Source organism: Metarhizium album, assembly GCF_000804445.1.
Source record: "Metarhizium album ARSEF 1941 chromosome Unknown scaffold_1, whole genome shotgun sequence".
Classification (NCBI taxonomy): Eukaryota; Fungi; Ascomycota; class Sordariomycetes; order Hypocreales; family Clavicipitaceae; genus Metarhizium; species Metarhizium album.
The window spans coordinates 2,486,767-2,506,210 of NW_024467575.1; the positions used below are offsets into that span (position 1 = coordinate 2,486,767).

Genomic DNA, 19,444 nt, shown 5'->3' on the forward strand with positions numbered 1-19,444 from the left:
CCTCCCACGCGACCCCAAATGAGAAAAGTTCCCAGTGTCATCCTGTTCTCGGAGCCGCGAAGAGGCACGCATTCTGGCTGTGCCCATTAATCCTGAGGCTAGTTGATCTCAAAGCCGCCATTGCTCTGAGCAGCAATACGTACATGTGGAATCAGCGATCCTGTTCATCCCAGGCTTGATACGCCACTGACGGTGTCCTCGAGAAACTGGGCATCATACAGTCCAACCCAGTACAAATCTTCAACTCAAATGTTAGCTCAGCGCCATGGTTCGAGGGTCATAAACACCCACAAAATTCAGAGTTCTCCGATTTCCAAGATTTCAAAACCTTCAATCCCACCTCGGAGCACATTTTCTGCACCGACATTGGCCCGTATTTGTGCGAATCAAACCAATCGAATTCCTGGCCAGCCTTGATGACGCTACCTGTCGCTTTGCATGTGATATCTTTCTTGGCGGCCATCCAGTTGCGGTGTCTGGTGGTGGGCTCTGTTTCAAGCTCTGAATGGAAGTCCCAATTCTCTTGAGTGAATATATTGTCGCCCAGTAGTTTGTTCAGTTTGTTGCGACCGTTGTCAAAGAAAGTTTTGTACAAGTCATTCTCTGGGTGATACGATAACCATATCTTCCTTTTCTGGTCCTCGTCCTTGGCCGCATGGCCGTCCATTCCAATCAGCATCCTGTCGACGGGACGCAGGACGGCCGTCCAAGCTTTCAGATGTTCTTTGGCCGCCTCCTCGTTGTCGTTGCACAGAACAGAACCATGCGAAGAAATGATCCGGGGAATGGGGCGGTCGTCGGCGGCGTTCCTGTCTCCGATACATTGCTGTCCGTCCTCAAACGTCCCGAAAAGGCCGAGGCAGATGGTACGGCAATCCGGCCGTGGAAACATTCCGACTTGCCTGGCCAAGTTTGCCTGCAGGGACGCCCGGGATATATCCAGCATAAGATACGTGACTGGGCCCCCGGTCTTTTCGAGCACATCAAGGAGGAACTCGACTTTTCTCGTGTCTCTGGAATGGCCACACCAAGGTCAGTTTAGTGGTTCACCTGATGATCCCTAGACCAGGCACTGGCAGAGAAGGTCCATGAGGAAGTCTGGGTACGTGCCCTGCACCGATGTCAACAATCTCCTTGGCGCCTGAATCCCGGATGAGCCGTGCTATTTCCTCCCCGTTCTGCCGCAAAAGAGAAGCCTCGTCCGCGGCTTGATAGAAGTCTTTGGAGTTGACAATGTCGCCCCATAACTTCAACCCCTCGTCGTCATACAGAATTTCAGCCGGCAGCTTCGGCTTCCTGCCGCCCTTGTCGGTCGACCTGAGAGCAGCTAGCAGACGTTCACGTATACGGAGTCCCAGAGCGCTTCCCCCAATATCGAAGATGCCGCCGTGATCTTTCTCTGATGGTGAAAACATGTTCCAGATGGAGAGGCCGCGGTGCAAGTTTTGACGTGGATCATGGACGCCGAGCTGCTGCTGTGGTGAAGTCAGCTGGATATTCTCGACTGGTACACGATGAGTCCTGTCTCCGGGAATAGGGCTTCTACAAACCACCAGGCGGATTCGTCTGTCAGTCAACGTTGGCAGACCTTGCCGTGAAAACAGCACCTAGAGAGCTTTGCGATGTGACCGAGATTGGATCTGGATTCGAAATCCTTGGGGCTTGCGGCCGAGCCCCCCCGTTGTGTACTCCATCAGCGTTGATGAACAACTACAGACTTTCAAAAGCACAAGATCAGCGACGACGCAACTCCAGATCGGTGAGCGGCTCGACAGGGCTAGTCAATAGATGACGACGTTGGAAGATCTCAAGGCTGCAGGCCTGCTTCACGCGGTGTTCAGTGTGCAGTACCACTTTGCCCGAAGGACCGAAAGCAAGGGCGTCACCACGAGTCAAAGAGAGGCAGAGTTCTGCCTTTGTTCGGGACGGTGCTACGGCTGCGAGGCTTGTTATCAGCACAAAATAAAGGACATCCAAGATTTGTTGAGCGCCCAGCTGCGCGGGTGTCTGTGCAACTCGGGGCGCAGATGCAAGGTGCAAGAGGCGCATCGTCGCCCCCGGGGGTGGCAGCAGAAGGGGGCCGGCTCCCGAAAGAAGAAAATCAGACCAGAACGGGCTTTCGAGCGACAGTCCGGCAGGAGCATCAGGCCATGGATAACACACCAACTCGACGACGACGACGCAGGTGGTGGGCTCGAGGCACAGGGCACGGACAGTTTGCTCATAGATGCGGAATAGGCGTGCGGTGGACGTAGGTGGTCTGGATGGGCTGGGGCAAGACCAAGAAAACGAGGCGAGCTGGCAACTTGTTTTCTTGTTGGTGCGGTGCAAGCAAAGAGCCCAGTGGGACGCAAGTTGCGTCGGTGGTGTGTTTGTCTACATTAGGGCAACGCATGCAAAGAGGGTAGCATTGGCTAGCTCAAGCCATGAGTCCATGGACGACGACATTGACTCTCTCCACTGCAGCGTGGACGAGCCGAGTTGACATGGACGGACCCTGAGAGCTGGTGATGATGAGCATGCACATGCACACGGCCTCCCCCCCAGGTCCAAGGCCACGGCTGCGGACAAGGCTTGAGCAGGCTCCCACGTTCAAGGTACGTGGCAGTGGCGAGTCGGCACTGAGATCACACCACGTACGTACATGTATGATGGATGTATGCATGTCGGCAGACTTACGGTCGATGCATTGGACCGGCCTCAGCATGACGGGACCCCTCAAGGCATGGATTCCTGTCATCGTTGTGCAAAGCCGCCGCTGCAATAGTCTGAATTGGTCTAGTTTGGCTCTGTACTTTTCCAATATAGGTGCGCATATGCTTGCCATATACATGACTTGACCAAGCAAAACACCTAGGCGTTCTTCGTTCCTAGTCATTGCGGGAGAGGAAGAAGCTGCGGTGAATGAAGAGCGTGGAGTACCGTCGAGCGCCCACGAGATTCACGTGGTTCCAGCAAACAACCGGCAGTGACGGATGCGTTGATGGGCTTCGGCGTCGAGCAACACCACACCGTAGGCAACTAACTACGGCTTTCTTCTCGAACGAATCGTGACGCCACGCAGTCTGGACATGGACAGGCCGCACCGCACCGTGCAACGGTTCCGAGTGGAGCGGGTCGTCCCCACATGTCCATGTATGATGTAGTCACACTGTGCTGCGACTGCGGAGGACTGGCGCCGGCGACCCGTGGTTGCGCTTGCGGTTGCGCGGCACCGTTCCGGCTCCCGTACGCACAGAGCATGGACAGGGCATGGCATGGACATGATGTCGATTCTCGATCCTGCTTCCAGCACAGTCGCAGTCGCAGTCGCAGTCGCAGTCGCAGGGACACATTTCCGCCTCCCCAATCTGGTGCCACCGCCACCCCCGGCAAAAGCGCCGTGCCCAACAAAAAGCTTGAATTCGCCTGTGCGGCAGTGTCCCGACGTGCTGTCGCCAACGAGCAAATCCAAGACTGACTGCAAATCCCGAGTAGCTTTGGAGGATTTCGTCCCGTATCATGCCTCCGAGCTGCCAAAAATAGTTACCACTTGCAAGCCGAAAGCCGCCGCCCAGGCTTCGATGTTCATGGAGGCCATCGGCCACCGGGCCAGTTATGACTTGTCGATTCTTCCACCCTAGTCGTGGCCCGTGAGTATTTCGAGCCCTGTGCTCATGTGACATAACGTGCCTCCCGTGCCAACATCAACACACGCCCCCTTCAGGTCTCGCGGCCTTGAGGGCCGGCTCTGCTGTAGTTCGTCTTGGGGCAAACCTCAGTTCTATGAATGACCAATCCGACGCCGAAACCCCCCTCTCCCCCAAAGGTTTTGTCGGCTTTGTTCGGTTCGCCCCAGGTATTTTTCATATACGTCGAGGACAAGGCTCTGACAGAGACACAGACATATATGCACGTGTCATCTCGTCTCGATCAGATGGCGGTAAAGTAAAAAGGATGAGTGATGGAAGTAGTTGTAACTTTTGATAATCAGGTAGGTGATTTGATTTATACAGGAATGGGGAATATCTCGAGACATGAAGATGGCGTCGCTTCAGCAGAGCCACGTTGATAACGGGTCGAGTGGCTGAGTGGCGTCGCTCGTGGCGTCGCTCGGTGCCGTCTCCTGAGGGTGAAATAAACCAAACCTCTGGACAGTTTGGCGCGGGCTGGCTGGCTGGCTGGCTGGCCATGGAGATGGATCGAGGCGGAGCGTCTCGGGAGAATTGCGACGTGAGCGCGGCATGTTTTTCGTTGCGGCGCGCTGCCTCGTTGTTGCCAAAGTTACGATCGAGCGGTCGTCTCCTTCCCAGAAAGTTGGCCACGGACCTTGCGCAGCTGAGAGAGAGGGCTAGCCGCAAAAGGAGCGGAGCCCCGGCTACGGGACGAGCCAATCAAAGAGCAAGCTTCCTGCACACCCAGGTGAGCCCAGCGTAAGCCACTCTTTTGGATCTTTGTGCAGGCAACCAACGGACTACCACTCACTCGGTGCAATGGATGTGACCTTGCTGCCAAACCCGACACAAAATGCACGAGTTGTGCATATCTAGACGCCCAGCATTCTTGGCTGGATGCGTTCATCATCCCATGTCGCCAGCAAGCTGTAGCTTATTGCGCTGCATGCACACACACCTTTGGCCTGTTGCCGGCGCGGAGATGACGCTTGTCCAACACGACAGACAGGCAGACAGGCAGCTACAACTTCACCGTTTTACGAATACGCAACACCCGACTCGTTCCTACGCAGGCAGCATACAATATGGACTTACCTGAGGGCTTATTGAAGCGCCCAATAACCAACTGCGATCCCACTGTCTGCATTGGTTGACAAACGACCAATGCGAAAACATATGGTCAAACACGAGACAACAGCGCCTCGTCTTGGTCATTTCTAGATGCCCTAGGCCTCTCGGCTGTGAACTTTCTCGCCTCCCATCTCCGCGGATCTCTCGTGTAGCATGTGCGGTACGGAAACAAGTTGGATTTCACCTATTACTTTTAACTTAACTGGCCCACAGCCAGCTCGGATACTTGGACGTCTGTTCAAATTGCGGCGGCGCCACGTCTGTGAATGCGAATTTGCCGCCCTACGTTCAAGCACATGCGTACATGGAGCTCAGATGCCATGTGCGTATCGCAGGCCCGTTGACCACGCTCAGATTTGAATCCTGCCAGTCTTGTCGGAGTTCGGATCCGTGCTAGTATGTCCGGCTCACCTGGGAGGGGCCGTCATCCAGTCATCGTGTCACATCTCTACTTTTGATCCCCTCTAGCCGAGATCTAACAGGGCTGACTGCTGGTTGATGGCTTGGTTCCGGCCCGCCACGCCTACCGCTTGCCGCCAGGGTCGATTACCTGAAACATTTCTTGCCGGCACGCCTCTCCCGTCCCGTGAGAGCGAGCCGGTCATCTGTCGACTGCAGGTACGGATCACCAGTACTTGGGTTGATTGGCGTGCTCTGCTGGGCTGGCAGTGCGAGCCGTGTCCGAAACCTGGCCTAGTAGCGTAATGTCATCGTTCAATTGCCAAGATGAAGACAGAAGCTCACTTCTCCGGAGGCGAAGCAGCTCGGTTGAACGGACATGGCTTGTCCTTGGCAGTGATTTCATCGTCATTATGTAGGAAGCCATGCCGGGCGGGCTCTTCGTAATCCATGTCTGACTGGCGTGCCTGTTTTGTAAATGACTACTAGTCTCGTTGGAGCCACTTCGTGCGGGACAAGATGGGTTATCAAGATTCAAACTCTCGCCTCTCAACAGTATAGCGTTGTTTGGAAAGAAATTGTGGCGTCGGGGCCTCGTACGCCCGCGACTGAATCGACGAAAATCGGATGACTTTACGACCTCAAGGAGCCCTCCATGGATTGATGATCATCGATGACGCCCAAGGCAGACAGGCAGGGTACGATGATGCCATGCGGAGCTTTGTCATCTGCTGTGCTTATCGAGGTGACGTTGTAGGTCGTCGTAGCTCGAGCGAGGTGATGTGCAAATTGATTCGAAGATGCCGATTGTGTTACGGTTCGAACAAGGATCTCAACTAATGAGAAATCTCGCATCTCAAGATACTCAGCTCCAAGAGGGACTCCTAGGAACCAAAGACTACATCGTGCTTGTCACATCTCAGGGCAATCAAGGTGTGGCCTTGTCACGCCATTCCAGCCTGGTATCGCGACCAGATTGAGACGGTTGTCGGTAGCACTGCATCGTTTTGCAACGTCAGCATACACGGCGTACCACGTTTCCCGCTTGACTGTGAACTAGGATTGCCTGTGAACCGTTCAGTCGGGTTCGTTCACGACATGTCGAGACAGTTGCGACAAGTACGGAGAACTCCCGATACGTATACGGCTTACCAGGGGTATGCCATCTGGGGTTGCATCACAGCCAAGGTACGGGTGGCTATCAAGCATATATGGTTTTGTCGTGTGGCCAGTCGGAAATGGACCGGTGTCTGCGGTGGCGGCAGTGTGATGTGATGCAGTGCGATGCGGCGTGATATCGTCCATGGCCCTTGCCCGGCAGTCGATGGTGGCCCCCCGCGCGTTTCTATCCAGCTGTTCTTGGAGTGAGCTTCGCATGCGTGGAAAGAGCAACTACCAGACGACGTGCCCCGTGGTTGAATCCTGCCTGACGACGAGCTAAGGCTGAGAGGCTGTTGAGAAAAGCGCTTGGACGTTGCGAGACTGCAAGCTGCACAATACGATGCCGCCGCTCACAAGACACGGAAAATACCATAAATGACTTATTTAGTTGTGTGTCTATGCGAGGCGTTTTTATACCGCCCGGATCTGCCTTCAAATCTACACGGGCTTTGTTTATACACTTCTTCACCTATGACTCCCAGACGCCGGGGAACAGATACTCAACTCTCTTTGCAGCATCGGGGTTTCTGCCTTCGGGCTTGGTCATGAATTTGAGACCACCACGAGAGTAGCCCTCCCATTTCTTAGCCATGACCAAGTCACTGTGCTCAACGCTGCTGAGCTGGTCCAAGACTGCGCCAACTAAGCGCTTGGCGTTTTTCCCGTTTTGGTGCATATATTTGATGACCATGTCGACATTGACGTCTTCGAACGAGTGCCAGCAGTCGTAATCGGTGGCCATGGCGATTACTTGGTAGGAGAGCTCGGCCTCTCTGGCCAGTTTGGCCTCGGGAAGCGTGGACATGTTGATGACAGATCCGCCCCATGATCGGTACATGTGAGATTCAGCTCGAGTAGAGAACTGAGGACCCTCTGCAGCATAACTTGGTCAATGAAGGGGGAAATTTTTGACGAAACGTATCTTCTTAGCGGTACACAATTTTGCCCGTGGCGACTGCACTTACCCATGACAACGACGGTACCCTTGTCGTGCAAAACGACGCCATCGCCCTCCATGCTCTCTGCGCAACGCTTAACAACAGCAGCCAATCCCGCATCGAAGGGATCTGCAAATCCTACATGGCCAACCACGCCTCCTTCAAAGAAGGTGAAGGGCCGAATGCCCTTGGTCCGATCAATGACCTGATCAGGGACGACAAAATCCATTGGCTTGATGTCCTCCTGCAACGAACCCACGGCCGAGAAGGCAACCACACACCTCACACCTATATGCCTCAGAGCAGCAATATTTGCTCTGTTGGGGACCTCGTGCGGCGCATATTGGTGGTGCAGACCGTGTCGGGCGAGGAAGGCGACGTAGGTGCCGTTGTGGGAGAGGATCTTGATGGGCGAGGCGGGAGGACCCCAGGGGGTGATGGGATTAACGGCAGCGATGGGTTCATATCCTTCAAGATGGCCAAGCCCCGTGCCGCCAATGACGGCTATGTGGACAGGCTCTGGGGAGAAATTAGTCGCGATGAACACAGGCAGCACCGAGTTGGCGGCGACAAGGGACTGGGTCTGGCACCGTACTGTCGAATGTGCTGGGAAGATTGGCCATTGTGACGGCTTCACAGGAGGATCGAAGCTATGGGCTGCTCTGCTCGAGCGGCGTACGTGGTGGTAGCAGTTCTCAGAGATTGGGAGAGGGACAATTCGTAGTCAAGGAGCAAAAGAAAGATGGCAGGACAAGAGTTCAGACTGTCTCGATAAAACCCCGCCATGGAGGGGCGAGGGGCAGGCATCACACACAGACACATGTGTTCCTGATGGGCCGAGGGCGACGCAGACATTCGAATTGACATTGTGACGATGATGAGGGCCCTGGGACGTACTTTAAGTCGGTACTCACGTACTTGAGCATGCGCATACAGCACAGCACCTCTGCTCTGCTGCCAAGGCCCAACACCATCAACGATCAAACTTGGTATTCTCTCGACGCCATGGGGCAACGGCTGCCAAAGCCTGTCTGCATGCCTGTCAATTGCCAGCCATCCAACCACGCCGCCCTGCACATTTCTTGCCCGGACCCACCAAAAAAGTCTGGACACCGCCAGACCTGTGGACCACCAAGCGTCCTTGAGCTCTTGCTCGTCCATCATCAACCGGCATCTATTCCTGCCGCAGACAGAGCAGCCCTCACACCATGACGCAGCTGTCGGATTATACGGGGCCGAGTCCCGGCAAGGGAGACGATGACGGCGAGTCTATTGAGGAACGATGCTTCTCCGCCGCGCTCGTCTGTCTCGAGGGCCATTTCACGCAATCCCCTCCCATGGGGCCCCAAACAGCTGCTCGTGTGAACTCCATGATATCAAAGACTCTCGAGAAGACCCATACGCTTAGGACAGCCCGGTAAGCATGCCTCGACGCTCGGCCGCTTTAGTTGTCACCCAGAGCCTGTCGGCTGACTCGTTTCGATGCGCAAAAGTGAGGCGCTCTCGCGAAATGTAGCCATATGGATATGGCTCACAAGAATATTTGCCGCTGCTATCCCTAGCCTCACAACTAGATCAGTAGGGCCTCTGTCCAGCTTGAACGACCCGGACAGGGGGGTGAGTCCTCAGGAAAGCACCGCCTTGATCGTTATGAATCACGCGTCTATCAAGGAGGACCTCGGCACCTTGATCAAATTGATGCACATTGCAAGGAACCTGCTGGTCAATGCAGAACCTGAAGTTCCTCAGGATGTTTGTGCAGCCGTGCATTTTGATCAGATGGTTTATCAGACCATTATTCTGTGCGTCAACGTCACCAGCAAGGGATATGATGGAGAGATTTTAGACGAAACCCAGAGATTAAAATTGGCTGACGTTACGGAACTATGTGAGTCGTTTTGGATCCCCCCTCGCCCGTCACGGGCCCTGTCGTGGAAGAATAGCCAATATGCCCCGAAACCGTGACTGAGTTCCAGCCGTTAGATAAGAAGTTGTTGGTCACGTCGCTCCAGCAGGCGCATAATTGGACTGCCAAGCACGACCGCAACAAAATGTCATTTTGGTTCGACGTGCTCTTTGATGAGGATGAGGGCGCTTTTGGCTGTCAGGAAGAGGGCCTGGGTGACGGGTCTGGCTTCCGGCCAGACGTAGCCAAGAAACAGGTTCAGCATTGGCTCGACCGCAACTCTAGAATGTGCGACGCTGCGAGAAAACTTCTCAAGGACTATGCCCAAAACCACGCAGATAAGCCGCCAGGTAACCTGGCACCCATCCGCCCCCTGGCTTGGAACTGGCTTCCTGAAGGCTCAGTCAGCATACCTGGCGACTTGGCAGACACCAGCGAAAAGATGAATCCCGTCTGGAAGCCTGATGAGACCGACAACTTTGAACAGGACAGAGCCTACGGGCGCGTATCCAGGGAAATAGATACTTGGTGGTTGCGTGCTCGTGATCCCAACTACGAAGAGTGGGTGGTTACCATGCCGTCTGTGGAGCTGGCACAATCGAGGACCGAACACTGCAAGTCGAATTTGATCCATCGCTATGCTCACTCGTACAGAGGAGGTCACTCACCACCTCCTGAAGCGGCAGATGATGAGCCTTCCGACCATGAGCACTGCCATCATTGCCCCGAATGCCACGAGTGTTACCACCATCATGACGACGCAGAAGATGAGGAACACGACCACGAGCATGAGCACGAGCATAGATGTAGCCACGATGATTCTGATCAGGACGAACACGAACACGAACAGGGTCCTGAGTGTGAGCATCACCATCACCACCGTCATCATCATCACCACCACCACCACCACCACCACCATCCCCATAGTCATGACCATGACCATGACCATGACCATGACCATGCGCATGACTACGTCGACGATATGATTGACGAAGAGGATGGCGATGATGACGAGTCGTACGGCGATGGCCCACTGACTGGACTTCTTACCGAAGTGCCCAACATTTTGGATCCAAAGCAAATTGAAGCCCTCCATATGATCGTCAAGTCATGTATCCTGGACAACGCCGGGTCCGGCCTCACTCGGGCTGGCGAAAACTTGCAAAAGACAAGATGCAGGATGTTCCTGGCACTCGACTGCGGCAAGAGTCTTTTGCGAGAACTCCTCGTCTTCATTGCTGTCTGGGACAAGGACGAGCAGTCGCTCATATTCCAAGTCACGACTCAGATCGTCGAGGCTCTTCACCACAGCGCCTTGATCCCCTACGCCTGGAACTCGCTCCGAATTCCCAAGGATATCATATCCCCAGCACAAACCGTGCTGCTACGACTGGTAAGCCACATGTTTCGAGCCAGAGTGAACAACAATGCCGCCAGTGGCAGCAACCACACCCCCCTTGCTACTGCTCCCAATCCCAGCGCTTCCACTGCCAACGCGAGAGATGCTTCACCCCAAGAAAGAGACAACTCTCGGGATGTCAAGCTCGTCCACTTTTTCTTCAGCTACTTTCGTAGCCGCATTGTTCCCGAATGTGCTGCCCTCATGCATCTGCAGGCCCAAATCCGCGAAGACAAATGTGATCCGACAGAGTTTCCCGTCGACAGCTGGGACATGGAACGTGCCAAAGATGGGCTGGCGCAATACCTCGACTTTCTCACTACTGTGGCTGAAATGGCGGACACGCGCGCCAAATTGATTGAATGGGAAGCCATATACGACCTCATCACTATCCTCAACGGTCTTGAAGCTGGAGTTGCTAAAAAGCCATTGATCGAACTCCCCAAACGTTCGCCATCAAAACCCGGATCATTGTCACCAACCTTGGCGTCCTGTCTCACCCCTACTACAGCAACAAACACCATGGTTGAGCGGCCCTATGCAACCGAAGCGGGATCTCCATCCCCATCTCCGCCACCACCTCCAATTCAAGAGCCAGCCTACAAGTTCCCCTGGCCTTGTGTCAAAGGTCAAATCTTCACCATACTCGCCACGCTCCTCCAACCACCTCCAGGGCAGTCCAGCCCTGGAAACTGTCAGGTTCAGTCCCAAATGGTCAAACATAACGGTATCGTTCCGTTGCTCAACAGCTGTGCGTATGATGACCACAACCCCTTTGCAAAGGAACGGGTGACAATATGTCTCAAATGGCTGCTAGATGGATGCGAGGCAGCCAACAGTTTTTTCAGGGAACTTGTCAGCATAGTACCGCAGCCGAACTCGAAGCTTCCGTTGGCGGGGACAGTCGTCTCGACACTTAGAGTGGATGGCATCCAGGGCGATATTAAAGTGCAGGTACGATCGAGGACGGCCCCGCCTGTAGGGAGGACAGGCGTGGTTGAAGAGGCGGAGGGCGATGATGAGGAGGATCTGCTGCAGAGAGCAGCGGAAATGAGTTTGCATTCGGCGCCCGCTACGTCGAGGGAGAGCATAGAAGATGATTTTATGGCGTAGGCATGTTGGCTGGCATGGGAGGGGTGGCACAGTGACCACGTAGGAACCCAAGCCTAGGGTCGGCATTTGCACCATGACAAAAGTAGCAATCACGTCAGGGATCCTGAGAGCCATTGACTTTTTGTGAAAGACCAAAAGGCTTATTTACTTGACTCAAACAGTCGGGCATCACGCCCCCAAGTCTATGTGTGCATTGTATATATTTACAAGTCCGAACAGTCGCTCCCCCAAACCATATACCGAAAGGTGACCAAGATGAAGATGATGACGATAATAACAGAAAGCCCACCCCTACCGTACATCAACGCAAGCAGGTAGATACAAAGTTTTAAATGCCGAGCCAGCAGGGGAATGTGTATACTATCCGCAGCGTACAATGAGTTTGCTTCACTTGTCCAGGCTACGGCCTCCCCTCCCCCCTTTTCCCTTTTTTCTTTCTTTGCCCCCCTTCACTCCCTCCACCGCGCATATCCAATTCAGTCTCTATTTTCGCAACACGCGCAAAAGATTCCAAGTTTATGCGCAGTCGCCGTTCAGCTGGGGCTTGAGCTTTCCCTCCGTCTTCTCAACATGGTCGACGAGGTCGGCAATGGTGCAGACCTTCAGCCCCCACTTTCTCGCAAAGGCGATGTTGGCCTCGCCTCTCATCATGCCGGCGCGGGTGATGATGGGCCGGCCGGGCGTGGGCTCGCCGTCCTCGACAAGCTCGGCGATGGCAGCGGCCCGGTTCTTGCCGGCGAGGCGGCAGAACTCGACGGCGGCCTCTGTGTGGCCTCGGCGCTGGCGGACGCCGCCGGGGGCAGCGCGCAGGGGGAGGATGTGGCCGGGGCGGATGAAGCTCGTCGCGGTGGACTTGGGGTCGGCGAGGAAACGGCAGCAGAGGGAGCGGTCGTGGGCGCTGATGCCCGTGGTGACGGAGTCGTGGGCGGCGTCGACGGAGACGGTGTAGGCGGTGCCTCGGGCGTCTTGGCTGGCCGGGACCATGACGGGCAGACGCAGGGCGTCGGCGCGAGAGGGCGTGATGGGGGCGCAGATGAGACCCGAGGAGTAGCGCACCATCCAGGCCATTTGCTCCGTGGTGACGTCCTCGGCGGCGATGATCAGGTCGGCCTCATTTTCGCGGCCTGGGTCGTCGAGCACCAGGATGAATTCGCCTCGGCCTGCGGGGCGGGGGAGGGTGGGATCCGGTTAGCGGAGACGGGGGATCATGGAGGAGAGCGCAGCTGGGGGAGAAGGTTTGCGTACGGAAGGCCTCGATTGTGTCGGGGATGGAGTCGAATTGACTGGCAGGTATCGTGGAGGCAGGCATGTTGTTGGATCTGGGTGATTGTCGTGGAGCAAAAGAGGATGGGAGGGTATCGTGGGGGATTGACGTTGGTCGAAGTGCTGCAGTCCGGTCCGGTCCGGCTCGTGATGGAGGGCTTCGGTATAGGGCTTTTGTTTAAATAAATCAATAAATAAAAATAAATGCAGAGACAAATGCCGCCAAAAGTTGGAGCCGTAAATGCCGGAATTGGAGGCGAGACTCGGCATTCAAGACTCAAGATGTTCTCTGAGGAATATTAGTAACCACTAGGTAATCACGGCTCGGTCTGGCGCAACCAGGTTTTGCGGGCCAACTCGGCGTCCGACGTCTATGGGTCCACAGCGACTGATGCAGGGGCTCGCCGTCACCAGAGCATGTGAAGGGCGGAAAGTGGGTCTGGGCTCCAAACCCGGCGGGAGAGACTGCGCGACTTTCGTGCCTTCGCCTTGCTTAGCATCAAGTGAGATCCTTTTGGCCGGCCCTGTTTGTCGACAGTCAATGTCAACTGCTCTGAGGGCGACGGGCCGCGTCCTCGGACCATCGAGGCCAAGCACAGCTGCAGCATCTCGGCACACTCCCCGTCAGTGGCGACCCGAATCGTCTCTCAAACCTTTCCGGCTCGATTCGCGACAATGGCAGTCGACCTCCTCCTCAGTTAACCCTGAGCAAGTATGCCACTTCAACAGCCTCGCCTCCGAATGGTGGGCTCCCCATGGATCCTCCCGTCTGCTTCACCTCATGAACCCGGTGCGACAAGACTTCATCCGCGGCTGCCTCCAGTCCATTCCCGACACGACGGCCTCGAGGCTCCAAGACGCATCCCTCAGCTACCTCGACATCGGATGCGGAGGCGGCATCTTTGCCGAGAGCGCCGCACGACTACCCACGACGAAGCGAGTCACTGCCATTGACCCTACGCCGTCCGTGCTGGCCGTCGCAAAGGCGCACGCGAAGAAGGACCCCTCGCTGAGCGGCAAACTAGTCTACCGACAAACCTCCGTCGAAGAGCTCCAGGTGCCTCGGGGGCCAGGCGAGGCATACGACATTGTCAGCTTGTTCGAGGTAATTGAGCACGTGGACCGACCGGGGCCCTTCCTGGAGCGGGTTCGGCTGTTCGTCAAGCCCGGGGGCTGGCTGGTCATGAGCACCATCGCGAGGTCGTGGGTGAGCTGGTTCACGACGAACCTGGTTGCCGAGAGTCTCTTGAGGATTGTCCCGCCGGGTACGCATGACTGGAACAAGTACATCAACGAAGACGAGCTGCAACGCTTCTTCATGGACAAAGGGTGGGACAGCCCCAGGGTCATGGGCGTCGTCTATGTGCCCGGACTCGGGTGGAAAGAGGTTCGTGGCGGTGAGAAGGTGGGCAATTACTTTTTTGCTGTGAGGCGGAGCGATTAGGTGCCGTGCTGGGCTCGCGCATCCCCATTGTGGGACTGGAAAGCCATCAGAAGCGGAACGATATGCCCGCAAGTACCATGACGAATGTGTATTTCACGTACTGCTAGTGTACTACTATACTGGGAGCAAGCGAATTCTTGAGTAACTGGCAGGTTGTCGAGCCGTGAATTGGGGGCTCGCCGATGTCGCGAGTGCACATGTGTTTAAAAAATAAGTAGATGCCTGGCGTGAACATGGCATAGACTCATTCACCCGAAACGGAGTCCTGTCCAAGGTACAAGGCATAGTGAGATGCGGCAAGTTTGGGCGAAAAGACATAAGATGCCCGTCGTGTCTGGGGCCATGTGCAGCTCATGAAAGTCGAGTCCTGGTCGCCAGAATGCCAATTGCCCCCTCGACGCGCGATCAACTGATACCATTACAGTGTGGCTGGCTGGAGAAGCTCCCGAGAGCTGGTAAATGAAAATATCGAACCAGACCGAACCAGACCTCGAAGTGTCGTCAAATGTCGTTGCATCAACCATGTTGATCAATGGTGTTATCAGATTGGGCCCACTCGCAGGTTCGCAGGTTCAACTGGTGGGTCAGTCGCCTGTGGCCTTTTAAATGCAGCGCAGCTGCAGGTCAACCTCACGCAAGTCGGCCATTCAGGCTGCCAACCAGCGAATCAGCACCAAATGTTGAGCCTCCCAACACCCGGGCACCTCTCCGTCAGTGCCTTATCATCCTCGACGTCCACCCCACCAAAAGGTTGACCGATGGCCGTCACCTTCACCTTCACCTTCACCTTCACGCTCTCTCGTTTTTGTCACTTCCTGCTCTTGACCATCTCGGCTCCCCCCCCCCCCCCCCTGCTGCGTCGCCATTCTCGAATTGGCCGCGCGTTCGGAGAAAGACGCCAGTGCTACGTGTGACATGATTCGTGTCAACGGAACCGGAAACAGAGCTTTCCCTCTCCCACAGCTCTGGCAACATGATTGTTCGGCTCGCAGCCCTATTCGCGGCCTTGAGCTCTCAATCTGCGGCCCAGTTCCCAGTCAGAGACCCCAATTTACTGAATTTGACTGTAGCAAGGTCACCTGCCGATAGCAGCATCACAATCTCATACAAGGAGCCACGGGGCGCATGCAACACGGCATTCAGCCAGCAGAAGCAGTATACCGGTTGGGTGCATATGCCGGGGGATGAGCCGACGAACCTCTTCTTTTGGTTTGTGCAAGGCCGTCAACCGACAGACAGCTTAACGATATGGCTGAACGGGGGGCCCGGGTCGAGTTCCCTCTTTGGATTTTTTGCTGGCGTCGGGCCATGTCAAGTTATCGAGAAGGGCATCAACAGGTATGACACAGTTGCCGAAGAATGGGGCTGGGATCGAGCTTCCAACATGCTCTTCATTGATCAGGTTCGTTCCGCTCAACGTCTGTCCGCAACACCCGAGCAACCACGCGCTGACGTTGAATACGACATCACCAGCCCAACCAGGTTGGCTTCTCATACGATACACCCACCGATGGGACTCTAATTCTTCCTGAAGACTCCATGCGGCAACCCCCTGTCCAGGGAAACGACTCCTTTCCGGCGTGGGCCTACATGAACGGCACCTTTAGCACAATGAGCAAAGACACCACGGCCAACACGACCGAGAATGCAGCCGTCGCCGTATGGCACCTGGTCCAAGGCTTCCTCACCACATTTCCTCAGTACCAGCCACAGCCCAATAGTTCAATAGCCGTCAATCTCTTCGCTGAAAGCTACGGCGGGAGATATGGGCCAATATTTGCGGAGCAATGGGAGGCCCAAAATCAAAAACGAACTACGGGGCAGCTGGACGCCGGTTCGACGATGGAGGTCCGCCTTGGCTCTCTAGGCATTGTGAATGGCTGCATAGATCAGGAGATCCAGGTCCCCTTCTATCCCGTTTTTTCCAACAACAACACATATAAATTCAAGGCTATATCGGACGAAACAGAAATGTATTACAGCCGCAGGTTCAACGCTCCGGGTGAATGTAAAGACAAGATTCAACAATGCACGGTTGTGGCCATGGCTCAGGATCCAGGTAGGCACGGAAACCAGCCCGAGGCAAATCGCTTGTGCGAGGCCGCCGATGAAGCATGCTCTGCTATCCAGGAACCATACCGCAACAGTGGCCGCAGTGTGTACGATCTTGCCGCTCCTTGGTCGAATCCTTTCCCGCCCTTACAATTTATCGACTACCTCAACCAGGGCCATGTCCTGCAAACTATTGGCTCGCCAGTCAACTACACCATGACAAGTAATGCAGTCTTTCGGGCATTCAAGGACACTGGTGACCTGTCAAGAGGCGGTAACATTAAGCGGTTGGCTGATCTCCTGAATCGAGGCGTCCGTATTGGCTTCATGTATGGCGACAGAGACTACATTTGCAACTGGCTCGGTGGGCAGGCCGTGTCTCTCGCCGTTGCGGACCAAAGCGGCCCCGATTACGCCAGGGGGTTCCCCGCGGCAGGTTACGCCCCCATCGTTGTCAACGACTCGTACGTCGGCGGCCTCGTTCGTCAGTACGGCAACTTGTCCTTTAGTCGAATTTATCAGGCCGGGCACTATGTAGCATGGTACCAGCCCGAGACAGCGTTCCAGGTGTTTGCACGTATCATGATGGGTACATCGATATCTACCGGGGAGACCATCTCGCTCTCCACTTTCAGCACGACGGGGCCCAGGGCAGCTTCCCATGAAGACAAACTGCCGGCAATGCCGTCGACAACATGTTACATTCGCGCATTCGCAGACACATGCGACACCGACGCCAAGAACCTCGCTTCCGCAGGCAACGGCACAGTCATTAATGGCATTCTGTATAGCGAATCAGCCGACTGGCCCTTGGCTGCTACTCAGCCTCCATCTTCTACATACGGCCGCCCTACCACCACCACAAGTATGCTTTTAACAGGTGTGTTTACGGCTACGAAAATGCCAGACAATCGAGGCGAGGCTCGTTCACCGCGTGCCGGCATCCTTTGGATTACCATTTCAAGCTTCTGGATTTTACAAGGCGTAGAAATTTTCTTCTAAGCATTTGTACGGACATTGGGTTGCAATACGTGTGTTCTTGATTGTAGATGAAGCACTGGTCAGGAATTGGTTTCTCTTGTCTTGACCTGCTATACGGATGGCATGGCATATGGGGTAACTTTAGCGCGCAGGGTGGTCGGGAAAGGACACGGGGCATATTAGAATGGTATCATGGATTGTATCTAGGCCTACAGATGAGTATCGTTACTCACGTAATATAAATTCATATAGATTTGACACAACAACTTGTCATGTGTGCCCAGGGCATCCGCCCGCCGTTGCACCGTCCTCGCGCAAGATTGCGATTCGTCAATACATGTCGTACAGAGTCGAACCATTCCACCCGGGGATCCCTCCTCGTCATCATAGATTCCACTCACACAAGCCTTATAACCTCTCCGTCTTGGGTGTTCTCCCAGGCACTCTTCTCTCCTGCCCAAGCACCAGTGAGGCATCCTGGTCAGCATCTTCGTCATCCTCGACGTCCATATCATTGAGCGAGCGCTGAGTGTGCATGACGCGCTGGATACGCCGCAGGATAGCTTCGTCAAGATAAAACTCCTGCTGAAAACTGGCCTTGGAGAACTTCTGTGACAGAGTTAATAGTTTGCTCTTATTGGAACATGAACAAACACCCCTTGCACACAGACCCTCGCATTGAGAGGAACGTCGAAGGGGGACAAGCATGCGCATGCTTACCTGGCAACACCCTGTCTGTGGACACTGAACTTCCCCCCTGGCGGTGGACAAGTAATCCCATATGGCTGACTTATCAAACGTATGCTTGCACTTGACATTGCTGTACGGCTCCTCCATTTGCCGCAGTGAAAGGGGACAGTTTAGACTGAGAACCTCCCTCGCAACGGCAATGTCATCGTCATCGCCGGCTGGGCCGGCGGTGCTACGGCGAGTGTTTGCCCCCGGGCGGGTCATTACCGGTCGTCCGTCGGGGCGGAACCAACGCGAGGCATCGGGGAGCGGGGGACCATCGTGGCCGGACGCAGCATCGTGCCAGATCTTTTTGAAGCCGGCGTAGTCGTTGTTGACGCCGTATCGTTGATAGGCCGTGAGCTGTTGGTACTCGGCTTGCTTTGAGGCTCGGCCTTTGCGAAATGCCTCGAGGGTGCTGGCTACGGCTTCTGCGTCTTGCTTTTGTTCGAGATCCTGCTCTCCGTCACTTGTTGGTTCATGTCTCGTGTCTCTGTGCGCGCGGCTTTGCGCCGTGTTGGGGGCTGTCGCTGTGGCAGCGGCGGTATACAAGTCTCGCAGGAGGGCGCTCTGGTCTTCGATCTCGGCTCGGTGGTCGATGACGTCGCGTATGGATTGCTCGGATTCGTGGGTGAGCTCGTCTACGTCCCTCTCGAGCTCGACGAGGTGTGCTTCCAGGCGTTCCTCCTCGGGAGTCTTGCTGGTGCCCTTTTGTTCTCGTCGCTCCTGCAGCAACTGCAGTCGGTCTATTTGCGCCCGTAGACGTTCGTGGAGGTCGCCGACACTGAGCCCGAGGTGGCGTGCCGAGTCTTTGAGATGAGTTTCGTATGATAGCGTGCCGCGATTGTCCGACAGCTCGCCCAGCGCGCGGCGGGCACGGTCGTTGAGCGGGCACGAGGGTGGTTGGTAGCGGGGCAGAGATGCGGATGGACCGGCCCTGGCAGGGGAGGAGTCTGTGACGGGAGGGCGGCGGCGGTTGAGCAGTCGCGACATGGCGGGTGTGAGGCTCAAGGCCGACTGGCGGTTGCAACGACGATGACAATGTAAGTTACGAACTTCGTCCAAGACGCGAGACGCGTCTCAGAACGCGGGGGTCAGCCGTGGTGCCCAAAGGGCACCCGGAGGACAGTGGCAAGTGCAAGTGGACACCCCGGGGGCATCCCGAGGGGCCAGGGCGGCGGAGGCTCCTTCCGCCTTGTCTGACAGGCGCCACATTTGGGCATTGGGCCGCACGCGTGACGCAAGCACAAGATCCAACGCACAGACGACCCATCG

General features: G+C 55.6%; 7 protein-coding genes across 7 annotated transcripts; 3 read left to right on the plus strand and 4 right to left on the minus strand.

Moving 5' to 3' along the window:
- Positions 1–164: 164 nt before the first annotated feature.
- MAM_00711 (ergot alkaloid biosynthetic protein B) lies at positions 165–1,415 on the minus strand (the record flags this gene model as incomplete). The annotated part of the gene is made up of 3 exons (XM_040819510.1): positions 165–238; positions 292–1,013; positions 1,051–1,415. The coding sequence occupies 3 exons, from the start codon at positions 1,413–1,415 to the stop codon at positions 165–167; spliced, it is 1,161 nt and encodes a 386-aa protein (XP_040682775.1).
- Positions 1,416–6,813: 5,398 nt separating this feature from the next.
- MAM_00712 (5'-methylthioadenosine phosphorylase (Meu1)) lies at positions 6,814–7,905 on the minus strand (the record flags this gene model as incomplete). Its single annotated transcript, XM_040819511.1, has 3 exons — positions 6,814–7,217; positions 7,310–7,801; positions 7,878–7,905. 3 exons carry the CDS (start codon positions 7,903–7,905, stop codon positions 6,814–6,816), a joined length of 924 nt encoding a protein of 307 aa, XP_040682776.1.
- Positions 7,906–8,490: 585 nt separating this feature from the next.
- Positions 8,491–11,700, plus strand: MAM_00713 (Ataxin-10 domain protein; the record flags this gene model as incomplete). Its single annotated transcript, XM_040819512.1, has 3 exons — positions 8,491–8,699; positions 8,776–9,170; positions 9,266–11,700. 3 exons carry the CDS (start codon positions 8,491–8,493, stop codon positions 11,698–11,700), a joined length of 3,039 nt encoding a protein of 1,012 aa, XP_040682777.1.
- A 516-nt stretch (positions 11,701–12,216) lies between these two features.
- Positions 12,217–13,009, minus strand: MAM_00714 (3,4-dihydroxy-2-butanone 4-phosphate synthase; the record flags this gene model as incomplete). Its single annotated transcript, XM_040819513.1, has 2 exons — positions 12,217–12,860; positions 12,946–13,009. The coding sequence occupies 2 exons, from the start codon at positions 13,007–13,009 to the stop codon at positions 12,217–12,219; spliced, it is 708 nt and encodes a 235-aa protein (XP_040682778.1).
- Positions 13,010–13,504: 495 nt separating this feature from the next.
- MAM_00715 (hexaprenyldihydroxybenzoate methyltransferase precursor) lies at positions 13,505–14,407 on the plus strand (the record flags this gene model as incomplete). The annotated part of the gene is made up of 1 exon (XM_040819514.1): positions 13,505–14,407. One exon carries the CDS (start codon positions 13,505–13,507, stop codon positions 14,405–14,407), a length of 903 nt encoding a protein of 300 aa, XP_040682779.1.
- Positions 14,408–15,380: 973 nt separating this feature from the next.
- Positions 15,381–17,461, plus strand: MAM_00716 (carboxypeptidase S1; the record flags this gene model as incomplete). Its single annotated transcript, XM_040819515.1, has 2 exons — positions 15,381–15,809; positions 15,881–17,461. The coding sequence occupies 2 exons, from the start codon at positions 15,381–15,383 to the stop codon at positions 17,459–17,461; spliced, it is 2,010 nt and encodes a 669-aa protein (XP_040682780.1).
- A 387-nt stretch (positions 17,462–17,848) lies between these two features.
- MAM_00717 (Zinc finger, RING/FYVE/PHD-type) lies at positions 17,849–19,162 on the minus strand (the record flags this gene model as incomplete). The annotated part of the gene is made up of 2 exons (XM_040819516.1): positions 17,849–18,049; positions 18,161–19,162. The coding sequence occupies 2 exons, from the start codon at positions 19,160–19,162 to the stop codon at positions 17,849–17,851; spliced, it is 1,203 nt and encodes a 400-aa protein (XP_040682781.1).
- Positions 19,163–19,444: the final 282 nt, after the last annotated feature.